Source organism: Salvelinus namaycush, chromosome 14 (assembly GCF_016432855.1).
Source record: "Salvelinus namaycush isolate Seneca chromosome 14, SaNama_1.0, whole genome shotgun sequence".
In the NCBI taxonomy this organism is placed as follows: domain Eukaryota; kingdom Metazoa; phylum Chordata; class Actinopteri; order Salmoniformes; family Salmonidae; genus Salvelinus; species Salvelinus namaycush.
Genome location: NC_052320.1, coordinates 20,766,911 through 20,794,832, shown reverse-complemented (window position 1 = coordinate 20,794,832; position 27,922 = coordinate 20,766,911). Strand labels below are relative to the sequence as shown.

Here is a 27,922-nt window from a genome sequence, read left to right as displayed (position 1 = left end):
TTGTTTTGTCACATAAACTGAAATTAGGCGAACTATTCGAATTTTAGCAACCAGGAAATGGCGGAGTGATTTCTGCATATTGCACCTTTAAATTTGCACAGTGCCTTTGGAAAGTATTCAGACCCCTTTACTTTTTTCACATTTTGTTACGTTATAGCTTTATTCCAAAATGTATTAAATAGTTTTTCGTCCTCATCAATTTACACACAAAACCCCGTAACTGAAATATCACAATTACATAAGTATTCAGACCCTTTACTCAGTACATTGTTGAAGCACCTTTGGCAGTGATTACAGTATTGAGTCTTCTTGAGTATGATGCTACAAGCTTGGCACACCTGTATTTGGGGAGTTTCTCCCATTCTTCTCTGCAGATCCTCTCAAGCTATGTCAGGTTGGATGGGGGGGGGGGGGGGGTGTATTGCTGCACAGCTATTTTCAGGTCTCTCCAGAGATGTTCGATCGGGTTCAAGTCCGGGCTCAGGCCACTCTGCATTGTCTTGGCTGTGTGCTTAGGGTCGTTGTCCTGTTGGAAGATGAACCTTCGCCCCAGTCTGAGGTCCTGAGCGCTCTGGAGCAGGTTTTCATCAAGGATCTCTCTGTACTTTTCTCCGTTCATCTTTCCCTCGATCCTGACTAGTCTCCCAGTCCCTGCCGCTGAAAAACATCCCCACAGCATGATGCTGCCACCACCATGCTTCACTGTAGGGATATGCCAAGTTTCCACCAGACGTGACATTTGGCATTCAGGCCAAAGAGTGCAATCTTGGTTTCATCAGACCAGAGAATCTTGTTTCTCATGGTCTGTGAGTCTTTAGGTGCCTTTTGGCAAACTCCAAGAGGGCTGTCATGTGCCTTTTACGGAGGAGTGGCTTCCGTCTGGCCATTCTACCATAAAGGCCTGATTGATGGAGGGCTGCAAAGATGGTTGTCCTTCTGGAAGGTTCTCCCATCTCCACAGACGGAACTCTAGAGCTCTGTCAGAGTGACCATCGGGTTCACCTCCCTGACCAAGAACCCGATGGTTCACAACTTCTTCCATTTAAGAATTATGGAGGCCTCTGTGTTTTTGGGGACCTTCAATGCTGCAGAAATGTTTTGGTACCCTTCCCCAGATCTGTGCATCGACACAATCCTGTCTCGGGGGTCTACAGACAATTCCTTTGACCTCATGGCTTGGTTTTGACATGCACTGTCAACTATGGGACCTTATATAGACAGGTGTGTGCCTTTCCAAATCATGTCCAATCAATTTAATTTACCACAGGTGGACTCCAGTCAAGGTGTGGAAACATCCCAAGGATTATCAATGGAAACAGGATGCACCTGAGCTCAATTTCAAGTCTCATAGCAAAGGGTCTGCATACTTCAAAATTCTAAAAACACGTTTTCACTTTGTCATTATGGGGTATTGTGTTTAGATTGCTGAGGATAATTTTTTTTGAATACATTGTAAAATAAGACTGTAAGGTAACAAAATGTGGAAAAAGTCAAGGGGTCTGAATACTTTCCGAAGGCACTGTATACATAATATCAATTACCTTGTGCATGGGCATGCTGAACCTCGACATGGCCAATTAGGGTGTTGGAAGGTCTCCCTTTTTCAACGATGCCGCAATACACTATTTCATTCTTTAGTGGAGATGTCGGTATCACTGTCTATCATGAACGACAGGTATGGGGCTGAAGTGAATTTGGCACCAGTATTTTGCTTGAGAATGTCTGAGATTACGCCAATAAATTGTGCACAATGCTTGTCGTTGGCGTATGTTGGATTTACAGCCAATCTGTTCTTCTTCTGAATTGTTCATTTGGTCAATGGCATTTCCTCTCTGGCTATATTATAAGCTGTATTGACCTTTGTTATCATTTCAGATTCCTCACTTGAGCGGGAGGCTGCATCTTGGTGCTGACAGGCTGACGGAAGCTGGGCAACGCTACGGGATATGCATCCGTCCCTACACTTCGTGTGCTTCCTACTGTCCATGTGAAACTTCAACGTTTTGAGTTTGAATTGTGTTGATGCAGTTGCGAATTTGGAATTGGAGGGTCCACACTCTTTAGAGTACATGCAGTACATTGCCTTGTTTTTGTATCTCAACTACTGGAATTCTTTCATGCCTATATATTTTTCAATGGCTGTGCCTGTGAATCGTCCTCCTCCACCTCCTCACTTCTTGCGGGCCCCGACTGATACGGTTCCTCATCTATTTCCTCTTCTGGGGGCACAGCAGGTGATGGGCCGGGGGACACAGTTCGCTTCCTAAAAAAAGTCTCAATAGTTTCGCTTCATATTGGCACTTTTGGGAAAAAAATAGCCACATTTTTTTGCGCGAACATTTTTTTCAAGGTTACTCCAATCGGGGAGGGGTGAGGGAGAGACTGAAGCCAAAGTGATTTTTATAGAGAAAGTGATGTAAATAAAGAGTCGGACACAGGTGTAAGACTGTCTTATGGTTATTTTTTGGTCAATTGCACATTACTGTTTGAATTAATCATGATAATAAAAAAAGCTAATTGTGAACCAAAACATAACCAGCAAAAAAAAAATTCACTGCCACTTTTGCGACCAATTAAACGTGTGTTGCACTGCCAAGTCAAATGGTCACAAATGCAACTGTTTTGGTCGCAGTATCAAACCCTGCCCTGGGCTGAGGCTGACATGGAACACACATACAAGTTTCAAGTTTTATTAGTTGTATGTACGGGATACACATGGTATACATCGTCCAACGAAATGCTTACTCACAGGTTCCTTCTCGACAATGCAACAATAATAAACAAAAGATAAGAATACGAACACAAAGTAAATGGCTCTGTAGAATATAATAAACATTTTAGCATCAGTATAATACAGGAAGGCACAATTTAAAGTGCAATATTTACACGAGAGCCAGGATCACGAAGATCACGCTCCCTGTTGCTCCCTGTTAGGACACCTAATCTCTGCAGGCGGGCAGGGAGTGTAGAACTAGAGGTGTGGATTTAGGCTGTGCAGAGGGAAAAACATGGAGCTCTATGGGTGGGAGTAATCTGAACAGTCTCATTACTACCTTGACCTACAGACCTCCAGGTCTCTTGGCCTACACTCCCTGCCCGCCTGCCTTCTTTCTGGGTCTGAGAGTTCAGCTTACGGCCTGGACCTACAGACCTCCAGGCCTCTTGGCCTACACTCCCTGCCCACCTGCCCTCTTTCTGGGTCTGAGAGTTCAGCTTACGGCCTGGACCTACAGACCTCCAGGCCTCTTGGCCTACACTACATGCCCACCTGACTGCCCTTTCTCTGGTCCTGAGAGTTTAGCTTACTCCCTGGACCTACAGACCTCCAGGCCTCTTGGCCTACACTCCCTGCCCACCTGCCTGCCCTCTCTCTGGGCCTGAGAGTTCAGCTTACACCCACCCATGGAGGTCCATGTTTTCCCCTCTCTACAGCCTCCACACCTCCAGGCCTCTAGGCCTAATAATAGCACAGACCAGGCTTGCTTGGTGGCCAAAAAAAGCATGGAAGCACACTTGCACATATACACACAGGTCACATTTGGGGTGATTCAGCTTGACTATACAGGCATTGCCTGCCAGTTGCTATGTGGAACAGTAGAACTAGAGAATAACTTCCTCGCGTGTCGTCCTCCGCATTGCTTTCAACTCCTCAGCCCTTTGTCTGCCACATTCAGCTGTGTGTCCCCCATCACCTCACCCCGTCCCCTCGACCCCAGCCCCCTGACCCCATCACCTCACCCCGTCCCCTCGACCCCAGCCCCTTGACCCCATCACCTCACCCCGTCCCCTCGACCCCAGCACCTTGACCCCATCACCTCACCCCATCCCCTCGACCCCAGCTCCTTGACCCCATCACCTCAGCCCGTCTCCCCTTGACCCCTCACCCCGTCCCCTCGACCCCATCCCCTCGACCCCATCCCCTCACCCCTGTCCCCCTCGCCCTGTCCCCTCGCCCTGTCCCCATGACCCTATCCCCTCACCCCGTCCCCTCAACCCCATCCCCTCGACACCATCCCCTCACCCCTGTCCCCTCGCCCCGTCCCCTTGACCCTATCCCCTCACCCCGTCCCCTCGACCCCGTCCCCTCACCCCTCGACTCCGTCCTCTCACCCCGTCCCCTCGACCCCAGCCCCTCACCCCGTCCCCTCACCCCATCCCCTCGACCCCAGCCCCTCGACCCCATCCCCTCGACCCCAGCCCCTCACCCCGTCCCCTCGACCCCAGCCCCTCGACCCCGTCCCCTCGACCCCAGCCCCTCGACCCCGTCCCCTCACCCCATCCCCTCGACCCCAGCCCCTCGACCCCGTCCCCTCGACCCCGTCCTCTCACCCCGTCCCCTCGACCCCAGCCCCTCACCCCGTCCCCTCACCCCATCCCCTCGACCCCAGCCCCTCGACCCCATCCCCTCGACCCCAGCCCCTCGACCCCATCCCCTCACCCCGTCCTCTCACCCCGTCCCCTCGACCCCAGCCCCTCACCCCGTCCCCTCGACCCCGTCCCCTCGACCCCAGCCCCTCACCCCGTCCCCTCGACCCCGTCCCCTCGACCCCAGCCCCTCACCCCGTCCCCTCACCCCATCCCCTCGACCCCAGCCCCTCGACCCCAGCCCCTCACCCCGTCCCCTCGACCCCATCCCCTCGACACCATCCCCTCACCCCTGTCCCCTCACCCCGTCCCCTCACCCCATCCCCTCGACCCCAGCCCCTCGACCCCAGCCCCTCACCCCGTCCCCTCACCCCATCCCCTCGACCCCAGCCCCTCGACCCCAGCCCCTCACCCCGTCCCCTCGACCCCATCCCCTCGACACCATCCCCTCACCCCTGTCCCCTCACCCCGTCCCCTCACCCCATCCCCTCGACCCCAGCCCCTCGACCCCAGCCCCTCACCCCGTCCCCTCGACCCCATCCCCTCGACACCATCCCCTCACCCCTGTCCCCTCGCCCCGTCCCCTTGACCCTATCCCCTCACCCCGTCCCCTCGACCCCGTCCCCTCACCCCTCGACTCCGTCCTCTCACCCCGTCCCCTCGACCCCAGCCCCTCACCCCGTCCCCTCACCCCATCCCCTCGACCCCAGCCCCTCACCCCGTCCCCTCGACCCCAGCCCCTCACCCCGTCCCCTCGACCCCGTCCCCTCGACCCAGCCCCTCGACCCCGTCCCCTCGACTCCGTCCTCTCACCCCGTCCCCTCGACTCCGTCCTCTCACCCCGTCCCCTCGACCCCAGCCCCTCACCCCGTCCCCTCACCCCATCCCCTCACCCCATCCCCTCGACCCCATCCCCTCACCTCCGTCCACTCACCCCCGTCCACTCACCCCCCTCGACTCCCCACAACCCCCTGTCCCGGAGATAATGTGTCAGTGACCAGGTCTGTGGGCTGGGTGTCCTCAGGGCAGGCAGGCCTAGTTCGTTAACCAGTTTAACGGAACAAAGGATACATTTGTCCAATTAAAGACCCACACTTAAAACCCAGAGGGGGTCGGGAGGGACACACCTGAACCAGCCTTTCATGTCCCTATCCCTGGTTCCACAAACCCATCCAAACCAAATGTTGATTATCCACCAGAGCAAAGAGATGAAAAGAATCAATGAGGCCAAATGCAGCAGGACATACTGTACTGTAACAGGGTTGGACTGCTCTGTTCTCCAGCTCTAGAGGCATGGCCTTCTGCCCATACTGGCCTGGAGCATCACTCACATCTATCACATAGGAGATGTGTTTCTGAAAGGTGGGTTGTGGATTATTACACAAAGCCCACGCTGTGTGTCCTGCCAGCTTCAACATGATGAGTGAAGGAGCTATAGGCCTATGATAATCCCACGTGGGAATACATCCCTTTGGTCTCAGGCTCAATACTCCTTAACCCCTGACTCAGTAGTAAGGAGCAGGGATGTGGAACCAACCTTCATTGCCAGTATTCCCAGCTCTTCCCTTCATCTCTCTCTCCTCACTTCTGGATTTGATCAGAGAGAGAGTTCTGCTGGGGGCTCTTTAAGCACTCCGTTCATCCTATAACGGTTGTATTTCTTCTCTCTTTTAACATCCCTTCTTTCTACATGTTCCTCTGCTTCCATCCCTGCCTGGCTATATCAAAGAGAGTTAGCAGCCCCCCCCAGGCTACACTCACCTCACACTTAATGCACCTCTCTCTTCCCACCAAGACTATTCCCCTTGTGGAGAATATGGGCTCTAATAAAGCAGTAAATGAACCTTCTCACTCACATAGCATCACATTTAGATGGCGCTACTCTTAGGTAATATAGACCCAGAATCATCTAGAAGTATTTGAAAAATGGCAATCTTTCTCAGATTCTGACCCAGAGAGGCCTGAAGCTTGATGTAGGTCTCTGGGGGAAAGTTAGCTGCTATCCATAAATCAACTATGTTTGGCAATTTCCAATAGACCATTGGATAATCTTTTGACATTTTAACAGGACACCCATAGAAGTTAATTCAGGGGGGATTTTAAAGCCTGTTACTTTGTAACTCGAAAGACAGCAGTCTAATGTGCCCATACCTTTAAACCCTGTCCCTCCATCAACCCCCCTACTAAAACATGCCTGTTACCACACCAGCAGCACAACCGACAATCAACCAGCATTAGCTGGCTTCCCTTCGCCTTGCTCCACCCCTGCCCAGGAAATAGCTAGAGAAACAGTAGGAACTAGGCTGTAGGGAGAGAAAGAGAGAAACAGAGAGAGAGCGAGAGGAGCTTGGATTGAATGGGGAAGCGGGAGAAGAAGGTGTGTGTGTGTGTGTGCGTGAGTGTGTGAGTGAGTGAGTGAGTGAGTGAAGGAGTGAGTGAGTGAGTGAGTGAGTGAGTGAGTGAGTGAGTGAGTGAGTGAGTGAGTGAGTGAGTGAGTGAGTGAGTGAGTGAGTGAGTGAGTGAGTGAGTGAGTGAGTGAGTGAGTGAGTGAGTGAGTGAGTGAGTGAGTGAGTGAGTGAGTAAGGGGAGGGGGTTCTTTGGGAAGGGAGCCAATCCAATTACAGGCAGCGGTGCAGACTAGTCCTGGTTCCTGGTTCCTTCCTTCAGCTGTACTAAATTCACATTTCAACAGTATTTTCCTCCTCCTCCCCTCTCCCTTCTCTCTCCCTCTCCCTCTGTCTCTCTCTGCTCTGGGGGGAATGGGGGAGGGGGAAGCAGGCAGAGTGCAGCCAGAGTCAGCTTCCTTACATGAGGATGAGGCTCCAGCGCTGCTACGCCGTGTCACTGCACCTACCAAGCATAACATCCTGCTAACCTATAGCCCTGTCCTGCTGTGCTGCCCTGCCCTACCTGGTCCTCTCCACTGGTCCCCATGACCTGCCTAGCACCAGCTTATCAGCCTGCTGCAGTGGGAGAAAGCAGGGTCTGGGGCTGCAGTGGGAGAAAGCAGGGGCTGGGGATAGGGCTGGAGCTGCAGTGGGAGAAAACAGGGACTGGGGATAGGGCTGGAGCTGCAGTGGGAGAAAACAGGGGCTGGGGATAGGGCTGGAGCTGCAGTGGGAGAAAACAGGGGCTGGGGATAGGGCTGGAGCTGCAGTGGGAGAATACAGGGGCTGGGGATAGGGCTGGAGCTGCAGTGGGAGAAAACAGGGGCTGGGGATAGGGCTGGAGCTGCAGTGGGAGAAAACAGGGACTGGGGCTGGGAGTCTGAGACTGGGGCTGCAGTGGTAGAAAGCAGGGGCTGGGGATAGGGCTGGAGCTGCAGTGGTAGAAAGCAGGGGCTGGGGATAGGGCTGGAGCTGCAGTGGTAGAAAGCAGGGGCTGGGGATAGGGCTGGAGCTGCAGTGGGAGAAAACAGGGGCTGGGGATAGGGCTGGAGCTGCAGTGGGAGAAAACAGGGACTGGGGATAGGGCTGGAGCTGCAGTGGGAGAAAACAGGGACTGGGGATAGGGCTGGAGCTGCAGTGGGAGAAAACAGGGACTGGGGCTGGGAGTCTGAGACTGGGGCTGTAGTGGGAGAATACAGGGACTGGGACTGGGAGTCTGAGACTGGGGCTGCAGTGGGAGAAAGCAGGGGCTGGGACTGGGAGTCTGAGACTGGGGCAGGGACTAGCATGCATGACACACAGGGATGGAGTTACTGTAACCCCCTATACAAATACGCTAGCAAGCAGCCTCATCCTCTCCCCTCTTTCCCCTCTCTCTTTGTCATGTATGGATCAGGCTCCACGGCTCAACAGGCTGAACATGCAGGCCTCTGGGCTTTTCTCTCCTAGCCAGTCAGTCAGCCAGTCAGCCAGCCAGCAGGGTAGTGGACCGAGGAGCGGCATCTCTCGATGTGCCTCCCGATATCCTGGTTAATTCGTCCCCCATGCTATGGCTGTGAGAGAGGATATGATGGCACCAGCACCAGGCAGCCATGATGGTTTGCTTAGCAAGGCATTGTCATACATGAAGGCAGAGATATTATGTGAAGAGAAGACACATTCTGTATGTGAGGAATGCAGCAGGGAGATGGAAAGGAAACTGTGCACAGTACTGTACGCACCAGAGTGGAGAGAACCGTGTTCTACTGTCTAATTCAATTTAACCATGTAGAAAAAAAGGTCTAAATTATTAAGTATCTCAAACAAGGGGGATTACGCCGAATGAGTCTTTTTCAATTTCACATCCTTATTGGGGCACAGATTCAATTATGAATAAATAGATGAAGAAACCAAAACAACCCATCAGGTCCATTTGTGTCTCAGGGAAACAGAGCGCGAGCACAAACAGCTAGACAGATGCTCTTACCAGCACAACTGTTATTTTCTCTCTCTATCCCTCTATCGTTCTCGCGCTCTCCTTCGCTCTCTCACTCTCTCCTTCTCCCACTCTCCACCCCTCCCTCTTTCTTCCGCCCTCTCTCTCCATCTCTCGCTCAACTTCCCTCTAATCCTCTCTCTAGGAGTGACAGCTGGTGTTTTTGGGAGGACTGGGTCTGTCCTGCTCCGGCCCATGTGACAGAGGCCCACACTGTCACTCAAGCTGTGACAGTTCCCAGGGGGAGGAACCAAGGCGCAGCTGACAATTCCCACAATCTGCTTCCATACACTAGGAGGATCCCTGATGCATAGTACCACCATGACCAATGGCAATTGATTGGATTGATACAGTAAGGCACTTTTCCAGATGCTTTAAAGAGCTTTACATTACAATGTACAGGAAAAACTCACCTCACAAACCACCATCAACATCATCGACATGCAGCAAGGCAGCTTCGACAGCAGCCCAACACAGGGAGCCCTTCTAGACCACACATACATCACTCAACTGTTAAATACTTCTTTTTTCAATACCAAAACAGTGCTGACTTTGTAACGCCAGGTTAACCATTGTAATATGATGAAGTAGCCTACTCTCCACCACACAACGCGCTCCACTTTCTGCAACATCATTATAATCTTCCCATGTATAATAGCCACCTCATCCACTAGGTGCTCTATAAGCGGCTTGTTTTGGTGGCGGTGGGGTGAAATATGCCATGATAAGAGGACTGTCGGCCCTTAAAGCTACAGTCTGGGAACTAACAATCTATTCAAATGTCATTTTAATTCAAAACAATTCTGCTGTTTTCCAAATGCCAGACGGGAGCTTTAACCGACAGCATTGTCTGGCCGCTCCAGCAGAGACAGAGGCTGGGTTTTGTGTGGGCCTGCTCTCTCTAGCCTCCCCCTCTCTCTGGGATGCAGGAATAAAGGTCCCTATTAAAATTAATGGGCCAGTGGAGGTTATTCAGCACGGCTGCAATGAACAGAGCTCCTTCCACAAGGGGTAACATAATGAGCACTACAGAGGAACGACACCCATGCCCCCCTTCGCCCTGCCACTCTACACCCCTGCCCCCTACGCCCTGCCACTCTACACCCCTGCCCCCCATGCCCTGCCACTCTACGCCCCTGCCACTCTACGCCCCTGCCACTCTACACCCCTGCCACTCTACGCCCCTGCCACTCTACGCCCCTGCCACTCTACGCCCCTGCCACTCTACGCCCCTGCCACTCTACGCCCCTGCCACTCTACGCCCCTGCCACTCTACGCCCCTGCCACTCTACGCCCCTGCCACTCTACACCCCTGCCACTCTACACCCCTGCCACTCTACGCCCCTGCCACTCTACGCCCCTGCCACTCTACGCCCCTGCCACTCTACGCCCCTGCCACTCTACACCCCTGCCACTCTACGCCCCTGCCACTCTACGCCCCTGCCACTCTACGCCCCTGCCACTCTACACCCCTGCCACTCTACACCCCTGCCACTCTACACCCCTGCCACTCTACACCCCTGCCACTCTACACCCCTGCCACTCTACACCCCTGCCACTCTACACCTCTGACACTCTACACCTCTGACACTCTACACCCCTGCCACTCTACACCCCTGCCCACCTGCCCCTCTGTCACAGGACCAAAAGCATTAAATATGGAGGAGAAAAGTTTCCACACTGTCCTCCATCCAGACTGAGTCCCTGGAATAGAATAGCACCACTTGACAGTGTCAGTGGACAGACTCCTCAGTCTCCAGAGGCCATGGTTTCAACAGTGATGAAGTGGCTGGGATCTCTTAAATGGACCTTGAACTGGGACACCAGAATAGCCAAACGAGCTGGAGAAGACTGCCCAGAACAGAGTGCGATGGAGAGGAGTCTTCGCTGGCCTATGCACCCTAAGGTGCGATGGGCTTAAGTACTGTAAGTCAGCATTTTAGAAACAAAAGCCGTGGCTGACGATAACTGCTGGTAACTGACCACAACTGCCAGTAACGGTAACTGACCTTTTTGAGGCGTCCGCTCTTGGTGCCGACGAAGGCCACGCAGTATCCGTTGTAGACGTAGGAGGTGACAGAGGTCATGCGGTCCCGTGTCTCTGTGTAGAGGGCGTGTCCAGTCACCAGCTGAGAGCCGCCAAGGGGCTGGTTGATATCCAGACCACAGAACGAGTCATCGATGGGCACCGGCTGGAAGAGAGAGAGAGAGGTTAGAGATGGAAAAGAAAGCAAGGTTAGAAATAAAGAGAGGTTATAGATGAGAGAGAGAAGTTATAGATGGAGAAAGAGAGGTTATAGATGGAGAAAGAGAAGTTATAGACGGCGAGAGAGAGGTTATAGATGGAGAAAGATAGGTTATAGATGGAGAAAGAGGGGTTATAGATGGAGAGAGAGAAGTTATAGATGGAGAAAAAGAGGTTATAGATGGAGAGAGAGAAGTTATAGATGGAGAGAGAAGTTATAGATGGAGAAAAATAGGTTATAGATGGAGAAAGAAAGGTTATAGATGGAGAGAGAAGTTAAATATGGAGAGAGGTTATAGATGTTGAAAGAGAGATTATAGATGGAGAAAGAGAGAGGTTATAGATGGATAGAGAGACGTTATAGATGGAGAGAGAGAAGTTATAGATGGAGAGAGAGGTTATAAATGGAGAGAGATTATAGATGGAGAAAGAGAGGTTATAGACGGAGAGAAATTAAATATGGGGAGGTTATAGATGGAGAAAAAGAGGTTATAGATGGAGAAAGAGAGGTTATAGATGGAAAGAGAGACGTTATAGATGGAGAAAGAGAAGTTATAGATGGAGAGAGAGAGGTTATAAATGGAGAAAGGTTATAGATGTAGAAAGAGAAGGTATAGATGGAGAAAGAGAGGCTATAGGTGGAGAGAGGTTATAGATGGAGAGAGAGAGGTTATAGATGGAGAAAGAGGTTATAGATGGGAAGAGAGAAGTTATAGATGGAGAAAGAGAGATTATAGATGCAGAAAGAGAGGTTATATATGGAGAGAGGTTATAGATGAAGAGAGGTTATCGATGGAGAAAGAGGTTATAGATAGAAAAAGAGAGGTATTAGATGGAGAAAGAGAGGTTATAGATGGAGAAAGAGAGGTTATAGATGGAGAGAGAAGTTAGATGGAGAGAGAGACGTTAGAGTTGGAGTAAAAGAGCTTATAGATGGAAAAAGAGAGGTTATAGATGGAGAGAGAGAAATTAAATATGGAGAGGTTATAGATGGAGAAAAAGAGGTTATAGATGGAGAAAGAGAGGTTATAAATGGAGAGAGAGGTTATCGATGGAGAAAGAGAGATATAGATGGAGAAAGAGAGGTTATATATGGAGAGAGAGAAGTTATAGATAGAGAGAGAGAGGTTATAGATGGAGAAAGAGAGGTTATAGATGGAGAGATAAGTTAAATATGGAGAGAGGTTATAGATGTTGAAAGAGAGGTTATAGATGGAGAAAGAGAGAGAGAGGTAATAGATGGAGAGAGAGAAGTTATAGATTCGAGAGAGAGAAGTTATAGATGGAGAGAGAGAGGTTATAAATGGAGAGAGGTTATAGATGGAGAAAGCGAAGATATAGATGGAGAAAGAGAGGTTATAGATGGAGAAAGAGAGGTTATAGATGAAGAGAGAGAAGATATAGATGGAGACAGAAGTTATAGATGGAGAAAAAGAGGTTATAGATGGAGAAAGAGAGACGTTATAGATGGAGAGAGAGACGTTATAGATGGAGAAAAAGAGGTTATAGATGGAGAGAGAGAAGTTATAGATGGAGAAAAAGAGGTTATAGATGGAGAAAGAGAGGTTATAGATGGAGAGAGAAGTTAAATATGGAGAGAGGTTATAGATGTTGAAAGAGAGATTATAGATGGAGAAAGAGAGAGAGAGAGGTTATAGATGGAGAGAGAGAAGTTGTAGATGGAGAGAGAGAGGTTATAAATGGAGAGAGGTTATAGATGGAAAAAGAGAAGATATAGATGGAGAAAGATAGGTTATAGATGGAGAAAGAGAGGTTATAAATGGAGAAAAATAGGTTATAGATGGAGAAAGAGAGGTTATATATGGAGAAAGAAAGGTTATAGATGGAGAGAGAAGTTAAATATGGAGAGAGGTTATAGATGTTGAAAGAGAGATTATAGATGGAGAAAGAGAGAGGTTATAGATGGATAGAGAGACGTTATAGATGGAGAGAGAGAAGTTATAGATGGAGAGAGAGGTTATAAATGAAGAGAGATTATAGATGGAGAAAGAGAGGTTATAGACGGAGAGAAATTAAATATGGGGAGGTTATAGATGGAGAAAAAGAGGTTATAGATGGAGAAAGAGAGGTTATAGATGGAAAGAGAGACGTTATAGATGGAGAAAGAGAAGTTATAGATGGAGAGAGAGAGGTTATAAATGGAGAAAGGTTATAGATGTAGAAAGAGAAGGTATAGATGGAGAAAGAGAGGCTATAGGTGGAGAGAGGTTATAGATGGAGAGAGAGAGGTTATAGATGGAGAAAGAGGTTATAGATGGGAAGAGAGAAGTTATAGATGGAGAAAGAGAGATTATAGATGCAGAAAGAGAGGTTATATATGGAGAGAGGTTATAGATGAAGAGAGGTTATCGATGGAGAAAGAGGTTATAGATAGAAAAAGAGAGGTATTAGATGGAGAAAGAGAGGTTATAGATGGAGAAAGAGAGGTTATAGCTGGAGAGAGAAGTTAGATGGAGAGAGAGACGTTAGAGTTGGAGTAAAAGAGCTTATAGATGGAAAAAGAGAGGTTATAGATGGAGAGAGAGAAATTAAATATGGAGAGGTTATAGATGGAGAAAAAGAGGTTATAGATGGAGAAAGAGAGGTTATAAATGGAGAGAGAGGTTATCGATGGAGAAAGAGAGATATAGATGGAGAAAGAGAGGTTATATATGGAGAGAGAGAAGTTATAGATAGAGAGAGAGAGGTTATAGATGGAGAAAGAGAGGTTATAGATGGAGAGATAAGTTAAATATGGAGAGAGGTTATAGATGTTGAAAGAGAGGTTATAGATGGAGAAAGAGAGAGAGAGGTAATAGATGGAGAGAGAGAAGTTATAGATTCGAGAGAGAGAAGTTATAGATGGAGAGAGAGAGGTTATAAATGGAGAGAGGTTATAGATGGAGAAAGCGAAGATATAGATGGAGAAAGAGAGGTTATAGATGGAGAAAGAGAGGTTATAGATGAAGAGAGAGAAGATATAGATGGAGACAGAAGTTATAGATGGAGAAAAAGAGGTTATAGATGGAGAAAGAGAGACGTTATAGATGGAGAGAGAGACGTTATAGATGGAGAAAAAGAGGTTATAGATGGAGAGAGAGAAGTTATAGATGGAGAAAAAGAGGTTATAGATGGAGAAAGAGAGGTTATAGATGGAGAGAGAAGTTAAATATGGAGAGAGGTTATAGATGTTGAAAGAGAGATTATAGATGGAGAAAGAGAGAGAGAGAGGTTATAGATGGAGAGAGAGAAGTTGTAGATGGAGAGAGAGAGGTTATAAATGGAGAGAGGTTATAGATGGAAAAAGAGAAGATATAGATGGAGAAAGATAGGTTATAGATGGAGAAAGAGAGGTTATAAATGGAGAAAAATAGGTTATAGATGGAGAAAGAGAGGTTATATATGGAGAGAGAAGTTAAATATGGAGAGAGGTTATAGATGTTGAAAGAGGGGTTATAGATGGAGAAAGAGAGAGGTTATAGATGGAGATAGAGAAGTTATAGATGGAGAGAGAGAAGATATAAATGGAGAGAGAGAGGTTATAAATGGAGAGAGCTTGTAGATGGAGAAAGAGAAGATATAGATGGAGAAAGAGAGGTTATAGATGGAGAGAGGTTATAGATGAAGAGAGGTTATAGATGGAGAAAGAGGTTATAGATGGAAAGAGAGAAGTTATAGATGGAAAGAGAGAAGTTATAGATGGAGAAAGAGAATATATAGATGGAGAGAGAGGTTATAGATGGAAAAAGAGAGGTTATAGATGGAGAAAGAGAGAGAGGTTATAGATGGAGAAAGAGTGAGGGTATAGACGGAGAAAGAGAGGTTATAGATGGAGAAAGAGAGCGAGAGAGGTTATAGATGGAGAGAGAGAAGTTATAGAAGTTATCTTGGCCATGTTCTGTTATAATCTCCACCCGGCACAGCCAGAAGAGGACTGGCCACCCCTCATAACATGGTTCCTCTCTAGGTTTCTTCCTAGGTTTTGGCCTTTCTAGGGAGTTTTTCCTAGCCACCGTGCTTCTACACCTGCATCGCTTGCTGTTTGGGGTTTTAGGCTGGGTTTCTGTACAGCACTTTGAGATATCAGCTGATGTAAGAAGGGCTATATAAATACATTTGATTTGATTTGATAGATGGAGAAAGAGAAGATATAGATGGAGAAAGAGAGGTTATAGATGGAGAAAGAGGTTATAGATGGAAAGAGAGAAGTTATAGATGGAGAGAGAGAGGTTATAGATAGAAAAAGAGAGGTTATAGATGGAGAAAGAGAGGTTATAAATGGAGAGAGAGGTTATAGATGGAGAAAGAGATAGGGGAAAGACTGAGAAAGAGGGGTTATAGATGGAGAGCGAGAGGTTATAGATTGAGAGAAAAAGGTTATAGATGGAGAAAGAGAGGTTATAGATGGAGAAAGAGAGAGAGCAGGAGATGTGGGAAGAAAGAGGGAGAGAGACAGAAAGAGACAAAGTGGATCCTAGTGCATCCTTCTCCCTGGCTGCCAGACGTACATTTTGCTGTCTTTCTGTTCCACTTGGTAGACATGTCTTTGTTGTGCTTGAACGAGCCCCACCTTGCACTCACCCTGCCTCATTACACAGGGATATGATCACATCAGGGCAGGAGGAGGAGAGTATGCTCACTAAGTATGGCTTCTACCATACAGAGCTTCTCTACACTGCAGGAAAACATACACAGTTATGGATGTAATGGACAGTGAACCAACTAGAGAATCAGGCTGGAGGACTGTTCACTCGAAGAGAAAAATGACCTGTCAAAATGTCTGATAAAATCTCCTTCTCAACAGAAATCTAAACTATGCAGAATCACGACGGTGCGGTCAGACTCATTTAAACTGTCCTTAATTTGGTTGGGAATGGAGCTCCACATCAAGTCACATCAGAGGAGGGAGGGGCTGGGATGTGTCTATGGTGGTGACCCAGGCCACAGTGTACGTGGCAGTGGCAGGGTTTCCACTAGTTACCACAGCTACAGTTTAAGTCGGAAGTTTACATACACCTTAGCCAAATACATTTAAACTCAGTTTTTCACAATTCCTGACATTTAATTCTAGTAAAAGTCCCTGTCTTAGGTCAGTTAGGATCACCACTTTATTTTAAGAATGTGAAATGTCAGAATAATAGTAGAGAGATTGCATGCCCTGACCTGAGATATCTCTGTTTTCTTTATTATTTGGTTAGGTCAGGGTGTGACTAGGGTGGGTACGTTAGTTTTTGTATTGTCTAGGGTTTTTTGTAAGTCTAGGGTTTTTGTAGGTCTAGGTATTTGTATGTCTCTGGTGGCCTGATATGGTTCCCAATCAGAGGCAGCTGTTTATCGTTGTCTCTGATTGGGGATCATATTTAGGTAGACATTTTCCTTTTGGTGTTTGTGGGTTCCTGTTCTATGTTCAGTTGCCTGTCTGCACTACTCATATTAGCTTCACGGTTAGTTTTGTTATTTTGTTCGTTTGTTCAGTGTTCATTCTTATAATAAAGAAGAATGTACGCTTACCACGCTGCGCCTTGGTGTCCTCCTTACAACGGCCGTGACAAAAGAACCCACCACAAAAGGACCAAGCAGTGTGTTCAGGAGGAATGGACATGGGAAGAGATTCTAGATGGAGCAGGATCCTGGACGCAGGCGGGGGAGTATCGCCTTCCGAAGGAAGAAATAGAGGCAGCGAAAGCAGAACGGCGATATTACGAGGAGAAATACAAATGAGGCAAGCACGAGAGGCAGCCCCAATAATTTTTTTGGGGGGGGGTACACAAGGGGATTGGATGAGTCAGGTTGGAGACCTGAGCCAACTCCTCGTGCTTACCGTGGGGAGCGTGTAACTGGTCAGAAACCGTGTTATGCAGAGATGCGCACGGTGTCTCCCGTTCGCATTCATAGTCCGGTGCGCTCTATTCCAGCTCCTCGCATTTGCCGGGCTAGAATGGGCATCCAGCCAGAACGGATGGTGCCGGCTCAGCGCTCCTGTACTCCAGTATACCTCCTTGGACCAGGATATCCTGCGCCGGCTCTGCGTACTGTGTCTCCGGTGCGTCTGCACAGCCCAGTGCGTCCTGTGCTAGCGCCCCGCACTTGCCGGGCTCAAGTGAGCATCCAGCCAGGATGCATTGTGCCAGCTCTACGCTCCAGATCTCCAGTGCACTTCCACAGTCCAGTACGGCCTGTGCTTCTTACCGCACTCGCCCTGAGGTGCGTGTCCCCAGCCCGGTACCACCAGTGCAGGCACCACACATCAGACCTCCAGTGCGCCTCCACAGTCCAGTACGTCTTGTGCCTCCTCTCCGCACTCGCCCTGAGGTGCGTGTCCTCAGTCCGGTACCACCAGTTCCGGCACCACGCATCAGGTCTCCAGTGCGCTTCCACAGTCCAGTACGGCCTGTGACTCTTCCCCGCACTCGCCCTGAGGTGCGTGTCCTCAGCCCGGTACCACTAGTTCCGGCACCACGCATCAGGCTTCCAGTGCGCATCCACAGTCCAGAGCTTCCGGCAACAGCTCCCAGTCCAGAGCTTCCGGCGACAGTTCCCAGTCCAGAGCTCCCGGCGACAGTACCCAGTCCAGAGCTTCCGGCGACAGTACCCAGTCCAGAGCTTCCGGCGACAGTTCCCAGTCCAGAGCTTTCGGCGACGTTTCACAGTCCGGAACCTCCAACGACAGGCCACAGTCCGGAACCTCCAAAGACAGGCCACAGTCCGGAACCTCCAACGATGGGCCACAGTTCGGAACCTCCTACAACGGGCCACAGTTCGGAACCTCCAACGACGTGCCACAGTCCGGAACCTCCAACGACGGGCCACAGTCCGGAACCTCCAACGACGGTCCCCAGTCCGGAGCCTCCAGCGGCGATTCCCAGTCAGGAGCCTCCAGCGGCGATGCCCAGTCCGGAGCCTCCAGCGGTGATCTCCAGTCCGGAGCCTCCAGCGACGATCTCCAGTCCGGAGCCTCCAGCGACAATCCCTAGTCCGGAGCCTCCAGCGACGATCCCCAGTCCCGGAGCCTCCGGCGACAGTCCCCAGTCCGGAGCCTCCGGCGACGGTCCCCAGTCCGGGGTCTCCGGCGACGGTCCCCAGTCCGGGGTCTCCGGCGACGGTCCCCAGTCCGGGGTCTCCGGCGACGGTTCCCAGTCCGGGGCCTCCGGTGGCGATCCGCAGTCCAGAGCCTCCGGCGATGATCCGCAGTCCGGGTCTTCAAAGGCGGAGGAATCAGCGTAAAGAGGGGGGGGCTGCGTCCAGAACCGGAGCCGCCACCGAGGGTAGATGCCCACCCGGACCCTCCCCTATAGGTTCAGGTTTGCGGCCGGGAGTCCGCACCTTTGGGGGGGGGGGGGGGGGGGGGGGGGACTTGGGGGGTACTGTCACGCCCTGACCTGAGATATCTCTGTTATCTTTATATTTTGGTTAGGTCAGGGTGTGACTAGGGTGGGTACGTAAGTTTTTGTATTGTCTAGTTTTTTTTTGTAAGTGTAGGGTTTTTCTAGGTCTAGGTATTTGTATGTCTATGGTGGCCTGATATGGTTCCCAATCAGAGGCAGCTGTTTATCGTTGTCTCTGATTGGGGATCATATTTAGGTAGACATTTTCCTTTTGGTGTTCGTGGGTTCTTGTTCTATATTTAGTTGCCTGTCTGCACTACTTATATTAGCTTCACGGTTCATTTTGTTATTTTTTTTGTTTGTTCAGTGTTCGTTCTTATAATAAAGAAGATTGTACACTTACCACGCTGCGCCTTGGTCTCCTCCTTACAACGGCCGTGACAAGAGAATTATTTATTTCAGCTTTTCTTTCTTTCATCACATTCCCAGTGGGTCAGAAGTTTACATACACTCAATTAGTATTTGGTAGCATTGCCTTTAAAATGTTTAACTCTGGTAAAACATTTCGGGTAGCCTTCCACAAGCTTCCCACAATAAGTTGGGTGAATTTTGGCCCATTCCTCCTGATAGAGCCAGTGTAACTGAGTCAGGTTTGTAAGCCTCCTTGCTCGCACACACTTTTTCAGTTCTGCCCACAAATTTTCTATAGGATTTAGGTCAGGGCTTTGTGATGGCCACTCCAATACCTTGACTTTGTTGTCCTTAAGCCATTTTGCAACAACTTTGGAAGTATGCTTGGGGTCATTGTCCATTTGGAAGACCCATTTGCGACCAAGCTTTAACTTCCTGACTGATGTCTTGAGATGTTGCTTCAATATATCCACATAATTTTTCCTCCTCATGATGCCATTTATTTTGTGAAGTGCACCAGTCCCTCCTGCAGCAAAGCACCCCGACAACATGAGGCTGCCACCCCTGTGCTTCACAGTTGGGATGATGTTCGTCGGGCTTGCAAGCCTCCCTCTTTTTTCTCCATACATAATGATGGTCATTATGGCCAAACAGTTATATTTTTGTTTCATCAGACCAGAGGACATTACTCCAAAAAGTACGATCTTTGTCCCCAAGTGCAGTTGCAAACAGCAGTCTGACTTTTTTATGCCGGTTTTGGAGCAGTAGCTTCTTCCTTGCTGAGCGGCCTTTCAGGGTTATGCCGATATAGGACTCGTTTTACTGTGGATATAGATACTTTTGCACCTGAAATCAAATATATTACTATAAACATCTATCTTTCATGAAATCACACATGAAAGACACCAAATTAAAACTACACATGTTGTGAATCCAGCCAACATGTCTGATTTCAAAAAGGATTTACGGCGAAAGCACACCAAACGATTATGCTAGCTCAGTACATAGCCACAGAAAAACACAGCCATTTTCCCAGCAAAAGATAGTAGTCACAAAAAGCAGAAATAGAGATAAAATGAATCACCAACCTTTGATGATCTTCATCAGATGACACTCATAGGACATCATGTTACACAATACATTTATGTTTTGTTCGATAATGTGCATATTTATATCCACAAATCTCAGTTTACATTGGCGCCATGTTCAGAAATGCCTCCAAAATATCCGGAGAAATTGCAGAGAGCCACGTCAAATAACAAAAATACTCATCATAAACTTTGATGAAAGAGACATGTTTTACATATATTTAAAGATACACTTGTTCTTAATGCAACCGCTGTGTCAGATTTCAAAAAAACTTTACGTAAAAAGCACACCATGCAATAATCTGAGTCGGCGCTCAAACATAACAACATTTCTCCACCATGTTGGAGTCATCAGAAATTACATCAGAAATATTCCCTTACCTTTGATCATCTTCATCAGAATGCACTCCCAGGAATCCTAGTTCCACAATAAATCATTGTTTTAGTTCGATAATGTCCATTACTTATGTCTAAGTAGCTACTTTTGCTAGCATGTTTAGTGCACATGTCCAAACGCTCGCGCAAATGCAGGCGAACTCGGACGAAAACTTCAAAAAGTTATATAACAGGTCGAATAAACTGGTCAAACTACGTAGAGAATCAATCTTCAGGATGTTGTTATCATATATATCCAATAACGTTCCAACCGGAGCATTCCTTCATGTCTGTAGAAGTTATGGAACGCAAGGCGATATCATGAGGAAAGCGCATGACCAGGAACTGGCAATCTGCCAGACCACTGACTCATTCCCCTCTCATCCGGCCCCACAACACAGCATAAGCTTCATTCCACATTCTACAGACTGTTGACATCTAGTGGAAGGCGTAGGAAGTGCAAACAGATCCATATCTTACAGGGAATTGAATCGGCGATGAGTTGAACATTGACCAGTCTCAGAATTCTCACTTCCTGTTTGGATTTTTTCTCAGGTTTTTGCCTGACATATGAGTTCTGTTATACTCACAGACATCATTCAAACAGTTTTAGAAACTTCAGAGTGTTTTATATCCAATAGTAATAATAATATGCATATATTAGCATCTGGGACAGAGTAGGAGGCAGTTCACTATGGGCACGCAATTCATCCAAAAGTGAAAATGCTGCCCCCTATCATAAAGAAGTTAAAGGCACAGTCAACTTAGTGTATGTAAACTTCTGACCCACTGGAATTGTGAAACAGTGAATTATAAGTGAAATAATCTGTCTGTAAACAATTGTTGGAAAAATTACTTGTGTCATGCACAAAGTAGATGTCCTAACTGACTTGCCAAAACTAATGTTTGTTAACAAGAAATGTGTGGAGTGGTTGAAAAACGAGTTTTAATGAGTCCAACCTAAGTGTATGTAAACTTCCGACTTCAACTGTATATCATAAAAATGTATGAAAACAAAATGTGCTTTTTGGTCTTAATGTAAGGTTAGGGTTAGGCATAAATTAAGGCTAGGGCTAAGGTTAGGGTCAAGGTTAGGGTCAAGGTTAGGGTCGAGGTTAGGGTCAAGGCTAGGGTTAAGGCTAGGGTTAGGGTTAATGTTAGGGTTAAGGTTAGGGTTAAGGTTAGGGTTAAGGCTAGGGTTAAGGTTTGGGCTATGGTTAAGGTTATGGCTAGGGTTAAGGTTAGGGATAAGGCTAGGGTTAAGGCTAGGGCTAAGGCTAGGGTTAAGGCTAAGGCTAGGGTTAAGGATAGGGTTAAGGTTTGGGTTAAGGCTAGGGTTAAGGCTAGGGTTAGGGTTAAGGCTTGGGTTAAGGCTAGAGTTAGGGTTAGGTTTAAGGTAAGGGTTAAGGCTTGGGTTAAGGCTTGGGTTAAGGCTAGGGTTAAGGCTAGGGTTAAGGTTAGGGTTAAGGCTTGGGTTAAGGGTTAGGGTTAAGATTTAGGGTTAAGGGTTGGGTTACGTTTAAGGTTAGGGTTAAGGTTAGGGCTAAGGCTTGGGTTAAGGTTAGGGTTAAGTTTAAGGGTTTGGTGTAACCCTATCTCCCTCGTGATGCTACACAACAGCACACCACGCTACACTCGTAAAGCCTCTGCTTTCATGAGCGGAGTGAAAAGCGATAATGCTGTCGGGCATAAAAGCTTCAGCCTCGTAGACTCGCACCCTCAGCCAACCTATCCTTGTGGAACAAACATCCTCTCCCTTTCTTCACAGCTCTCAAAATAGCATGGATGGAGAGATAATGTGCCCACTCCACAGTCATATGAAAGCTAAGCAGGAAACAGGCAGCTAGATGCCGGTGTTTATCAGTATTTATGTCTGTTACTCGGTGAAGGTACAACATGTCTAAAATGATTTGAACTGGTTTATGTTTCAGCGTGCAGAGGCCCTATCTGGGGATCTGTGTCTGTCACAGACAGAGAGAAGCAGTCTGAATCAGATGAGCGAGCTATAGTTGGAGCTATAAAAGAGCCTGAGAAACAGACCTCAGACACTGTAACTTATCAATAAAACTACTCCCTCAGACTCCAACCAATGTCATGTGAAGAGTGCATCAGTTCCTGTAGTCTAGACTCTGAGTACGGGATTCAGAGCATTTGGTTCTGATTCTATCTAAATAGTTTAGATGATGTATGCTTAGTAGGCTTGGCTAGAAACCTAAATCCCTTTGCATCTTATGTGGTCGTGTTTTCCAAAAGCACTTTCCTATGGGTTTTGAGGGTTTCTTGTTTATGGTTTCAACTACCAATAAATGTTGGAGATGGAGATCTGGAGTCACTAGATTTCACTGTGGGATGTATCTAATGCTAACAACATGGATTATCAATGTCAGAGTCCATAAATACAATACACCAATGACTGGTGGTATTTTAATCCATATTGAACCAATCACATAGCAGGTAAAATGGACAGAGGGAGGGTGGTATATCCACTTCTGAAATTCAGAATTGTTCAGGCTTGTCAACTTTTATGGTGATATTAAAAAATACAAGATGATGTCTCAAATTCAAACCATTTTGATGGCAAAGTGAAGGCTACATACACTCCCTATAATTTACATAGATAAACTTCCTAAAGCAGAATCGTATATGTTGACACTGAGGTGAACTGAGGTGAAGTGTCTGATTAGCCATTCACATGGTCCCCCTCGACCCCCTGACCTCTCATTCCCATGACAACGATGCTATGGGTAGCCATCGCTAGGTGACAGGGATGTGGAAACGGGTTCAGTTCCCTCTCAGGAGACCTACAGAGGGCTCAATCAATAGTGGCTCCTCTTTAAACACAAATGCTCTGGAGCAAGTTTTTCCAAACCTCGGTCCTGGGGCCCCCCTGGGTGCACGTTTAGTTTTTTCCCTAGCACTACACAGCTGATTCAAATCATCAAAGCTGGATGAGTTTCTTATTTGAATCAGCTGTGTAGTGCTGGGGGGGGGGGGGGGGGGGCAAGACCGAGTTTGGGAAACCCTGCTCTGGAGGAGGGTTGAGTAACTAGTAATTAGCAGAAAGGCCCATCAGAGTGTGGTTCCTCTACATACACAGGAAGGTAGTCATCAGGGTGTAAAGTGACTGTGAGCCTCCCGACAGTACAGACCAAGTCTAACCTCCATGTAATGGATTTTCAATACACTTTAGCTATGTTTACAGGAGTATATTTTGTGATATAGAACTAGTTCATTTAGAAGATTGCTTTTTCTGGTCACAACCTATGCCTCGAGTACAAAAGCATTTACTCTCCTTGAGGGAGATTGAAAGAAAACACAGTCAAGGTTAGCATTCCAGAGGACATATCCAGCTGTTGGGGTGTAATGTGTACGGGCTTTCAGAGTTCTTCATCTGTTGATGTCTATGTGCATAATCCATTAAACACTTTCGATTTATTGACCAGTCCTCAACAGACAGCAGGAAAGAGTCTTCACGTTCCTACATTTCCTTATCTGCTGGGCTAGCCGCTAGACATGTGTTTCCTTGGCGAGCAGAGAACAGAGAAGGGAGGGTACTATGGAATGTGGCTGGGAGTACTTGAGGAACATTCTAATGAGGGCTTAAGAAGAATGGAGAATGGTGTAGGGGGTCTGGGTAGTGATGATGGTCCCACTGGGGGCTGATGGGGGATTCTCCTGGGGACTAAAAGAGAGGCCATAGATCTTACTTCCATGGTTAAAGAGAATGCCTCCATATGACCTCTCTTTCTCCCTCTCTCTCTTTCCATCTTTCCCCCTCTCTCTCTCTCTCTCTCACTCTCAATTCTATTAAATTCAAGGGGCTTTATTGGCATTCGAAACATATGTTAACATTGCCAAAGCAAAAGAAATTAACAAAAATTAACAGTAAACATTACACTCACATAAGTTCCTAAAGAATAAAGACATTTCAAATGTCATATTATGTCTATATACAGTGTTGTAATGACGTGCAAATAATTACAGTACAAAAGGGAAAATAAATAAGCATAAATATGGGTTGTATTTACAATGGTGTTAGTTCTTCACTGGTTGCCCTTTTCTTGTAGCAACAGGTCACAAATCTTGCTGCTGTGATGGCACACTGTCGTATTTCACCCAGTAGATATGGGAGTTTATCAAAATTTGATAAAACATTGGTTTTCGAATTCTTTGTGGGTCTGTGCAATCAGAGAGAAATATGGAGAAATATGGCTTTGTTATGGAAGGTTTGGGAATCGCTTCCTTTTAGGTGGTTGTAGAATTTAACGGCTCTTTTCTGGATTTTGATAATTAGCAGGTATCGGCCTAATTCTGCTCTGCATGCATTATTTGGTGTTTTACGTTGTACACAGAGTGTTTGTCCCATTTTGTGAATTCTTGGTTGGTGAGCAGACCCCAGACCTCACAACCATAAAAGGTTTTCTCTCTCTCTCTGTCTCTCTCTGGTGCTAATGAAACCAAACAGCGCAGGCCCCAGATAACGTCTCCCTCCGCCTGACAATCACCTCTGACATTGCACTAATGGGGAATTTAGTGATGTTAATATAAGCAGTCAATAGATTGGCCCGGGGGACTAGCACAAAGGCAACCACACACTTCTGATCTCGCCGGGTATATCATCAATACGTCAAAAATATATAATCCTATTTATAACCTGAACCTTCCCCCCCAGGCCCGCACATACACTATATACAGGCACCAACACACAGACGTACATAGACAGAAAGACGACACAGACACACACACACTTTTATAAAAGACATACAAACTTGCACTTGAAGGCAATCACCGACAAGCATGCCACCCTATAGCCCATTGCACACTCATATGCATTACATGTCTAGAGACATTAGTGTTCATAATTCCCCTTTTAATTCATATGAGCAAAAAGAACAAAGCCATAAAGGAGCAGCCAGGACAGATGCCTCATGGGACTGAATTCAAATAAAGAAACCTAAGAAGATGCTACAGCAGATATATGGCCTGGTGTTACAGAACACTTACGGTTTCAGAGAGGAGGGTGTGGGATCTAGCTGCTAGCACACTACCATGAGCTGAGCTCACCTGCCCTCTTTCTTTCTCTCGCTCTCATTTGCCCCCCCCCCCTCCCTCCCCCATCTACGAGGGCAGAGTGTTTATTTGGAATGCGCTAGAGGAGAATATTATCACTTTGATGGTTGCCAAGGAAAATAAATCCCCTCCTTAATTTGTGAACATTTTATATGTCATTCAGAGTCTTAAATGTTCCTGTTCTGCTCCCCCCTATTGGAGCTGCAAAACAATTAGGCCTAATTACATGTAGTGTGAGAATGATGTGATAACGGAAAGTGTTGCACCCCTGCAAAGTACAGATGTAGAATCTTAATTTCAGCCAGTTTGCTACAGCAGGAAAATAATCTTGCAGCAACAGAAAATGTGAATTATTATTTGGATTATAATTAAATGACATTTTTGTAAGGGTTGATACATTTTTCGAAAGGGAAAAGCAAGTCTGAAATGTCAAACTTTTGTGGAAATTACAAACTTCAGAAGCCTTTTTAAACCTCAAATACACAAGTTGTAAATGCCGTGCATTGCAGCAAAAGTATCCTGCAAACTAAGATCCTCCATCTGTAGAGCAGTCAAAGGTAGTTATCTTGATTGCTGTGTGTTACTATTATGAGTGTGTGCATTCACCATAGTTCCTCTAAGTCTCAGACTCAACCCTGTGGTTTCTAGGGTCATTGATGAGCTGTGGTTGCTGCCCTGTTGATTAATGTCTAGAGGAAACATTAGAGCTGACATTCGACTCCTTGTACTCTCTGTCATATGGAGTGGGAAGGAGTGGAATGTCAGCACAAACAGACTGTTACCCAGGTTATTAGAGCTGAGCTGAGAGCATTCTGCTGGCTGTATACATCCAACTGAGGCTGATGTGAACTCTCTGTGGAAGAGAGCTGCCTGCTTCACATAACCTTTTAGTGAAAACAGAAGTGTGGATGGACAACAAAATGGAATAATGATGTCAGGTTTGTGTAAGATGAGTTTAGCTTTTGAACATTTGTTGAGAATGTAAAAGGTTGCACTGTCATTGTTCTCTGTAGAAATGGTAACTATAGACCGTGACACCAGTGAGCCATAATGGACATTGGGGTATGATTACAGAGAGAGAACTGGGAAGTATGCACAGTTGTGTTCCTCTGTAGTTCTGGAACCTTTGTCTGGGCCTTTTATTCTGTCAAGGCCAGTGTGTGTATGTGTGTGTGTGTTTGTGTGTCCTCTGTAACTCACCGCTTTAGTGCACTGCACGTCTTTTCCCAGCAGCCAGTTGAGCTCCAGGTTGCCCTCACCCTGATAGCAGGACTGCAGGCGCTCCTTGATGCGGGCGTTGATGTCCTTGATGGTGAATATGCAGAGCGCTGAGTCATCTGGCGGCCGGTGGTACTGCTTCTGGCCCTTGGAGAATATGGTGAAGAGCACGTCGTCCGTGGCGCTGATGTTGAGCGAGGCGGCCAGCACACGGCCCGGCTTGGCCAGGTAGGCGGCTTGCAGGAGACGATACTCCACACCGTTCCTCACGCAGCCCACGGGTAAGGAGACGTACGAGTGGAACTTGTGGTCGTCCTTGCAGAGGCGGACGATGCGCGAGGTGTAGAAGAGGTCGTTGGAGGATCCACCTGATGACATGCTGTTCTCCGGCGTCTCGGGCTGGACGGTCAGGAAGTAGACGAAGGAGCCGCTGGCGAAGCCATACACGTAGTAGATGTCGAAGTGGGACACCAGCGCCAGCGTGTCTGACGGGATCTTTATCAGAGACGAGACGAAGTCTGTGTGAAGCTCGTAGTCTAGCATGGCCGAGGACTCTGGGTCGCGGGGGAGCTTACGACTAGAGATGGTGGGGAAGTAGTCCTGTTTACCGTCTACGGCCGTCCCGATGAAAAGAGTCCCATCCTGGCCCTTGGAGGAGGGCACGATGACCCCGTACATGGTGCCTGTCTGGTTGACGCTGGAGAGGTAGTGCTCTTTCTTATGGGACGGCTCCACTAGGATGAAGAGATCATCCAGACGCAGCAGTTTGCAGACTCCCTGGTAGAGACTACCGCAGGCCAGCAGACGATTCTGACTGTAGTCTATGAGAAGCAGTTTGTTGACGTTGTTAGTGGAGGTCAGGGGTTCAGAGCAGGGCTGGACGATGAGGGGCGGGTAGCATGCCTTGTTGTCGTCCTCAGGGCCTGTGTCGTGGGACACCATGAGGGTCAGGTTACCCGAGAGCTTGTAGACGCGGTTGACCGCTCCGATGTAGAGCGCCCCCGTTGTCTGGTGGACCGTCAGGTGGTTGAAGGCCCACTCCCGGCGCTCCGGGTGGAAGCTGGTGAAGGTGATCTGGCCTTGGCACACGGTGGCAGCAACAGCTAACAGCCACAGGCCCAGCATGGCCAGCACAGCTCCCCCTCTAGGGCCCGCTGGGAAAGTCCTGCCGTTGCGTCGTGTTACCCGCCGCGACCGCCGGCCCTCCATCCCTCTAGGGACGCTGCAGCAAGGCAACAGCAGAGTAAACAGGAGGAGGAATGTGAGGGAAGGAAGCTAGGCTACCTTCCACTTTGTCTTCTCAAAGGCTAGGTTCGCGCTTGTATCTTTACCAGGGTCTTCACATGTTTCTGAAAGAAAGACAGAAAGAGAGAGGGGGTGAATAAACGAGAGTTAGCACATTGTGACTCACACTCAGTCAAAGGGGAAGCAGATAAAAGCTAATGGAAGAGTCTGTTTATTCA

General features: G+C 47.8%; 1 protein-coding gene across 1 annotated transcript in view; it reads right to left on the bottom strand.

Moving 5' to 3' along the window:
- The window catches only part of LOC120058660 (plexin-A2-like), a 375,679-nt gene extending 348,011 nt beyond the window's left edge, over positions 1 to 27,668 (bottom strand). Inside the window, exons 1-2 of the mRNA XM_039007410.1 lie at positions 26,442 to 27,668; positions 10,737 to 10,919 (exon numbers count right to left, since the gene is read on the bottom strand). Coding sequence (XP_038863338.1) covers positions 10,737 to 10,919; positions 26,442 to 27,668 — 1,410 coding nt within the window. The remainder of the gene's footprint in view (positions 1 to 10,736; positions 10,920 to 26,441) is intronic.
- Positions 27,669 to 27,922: the final 254 nt, after the last annotated feature.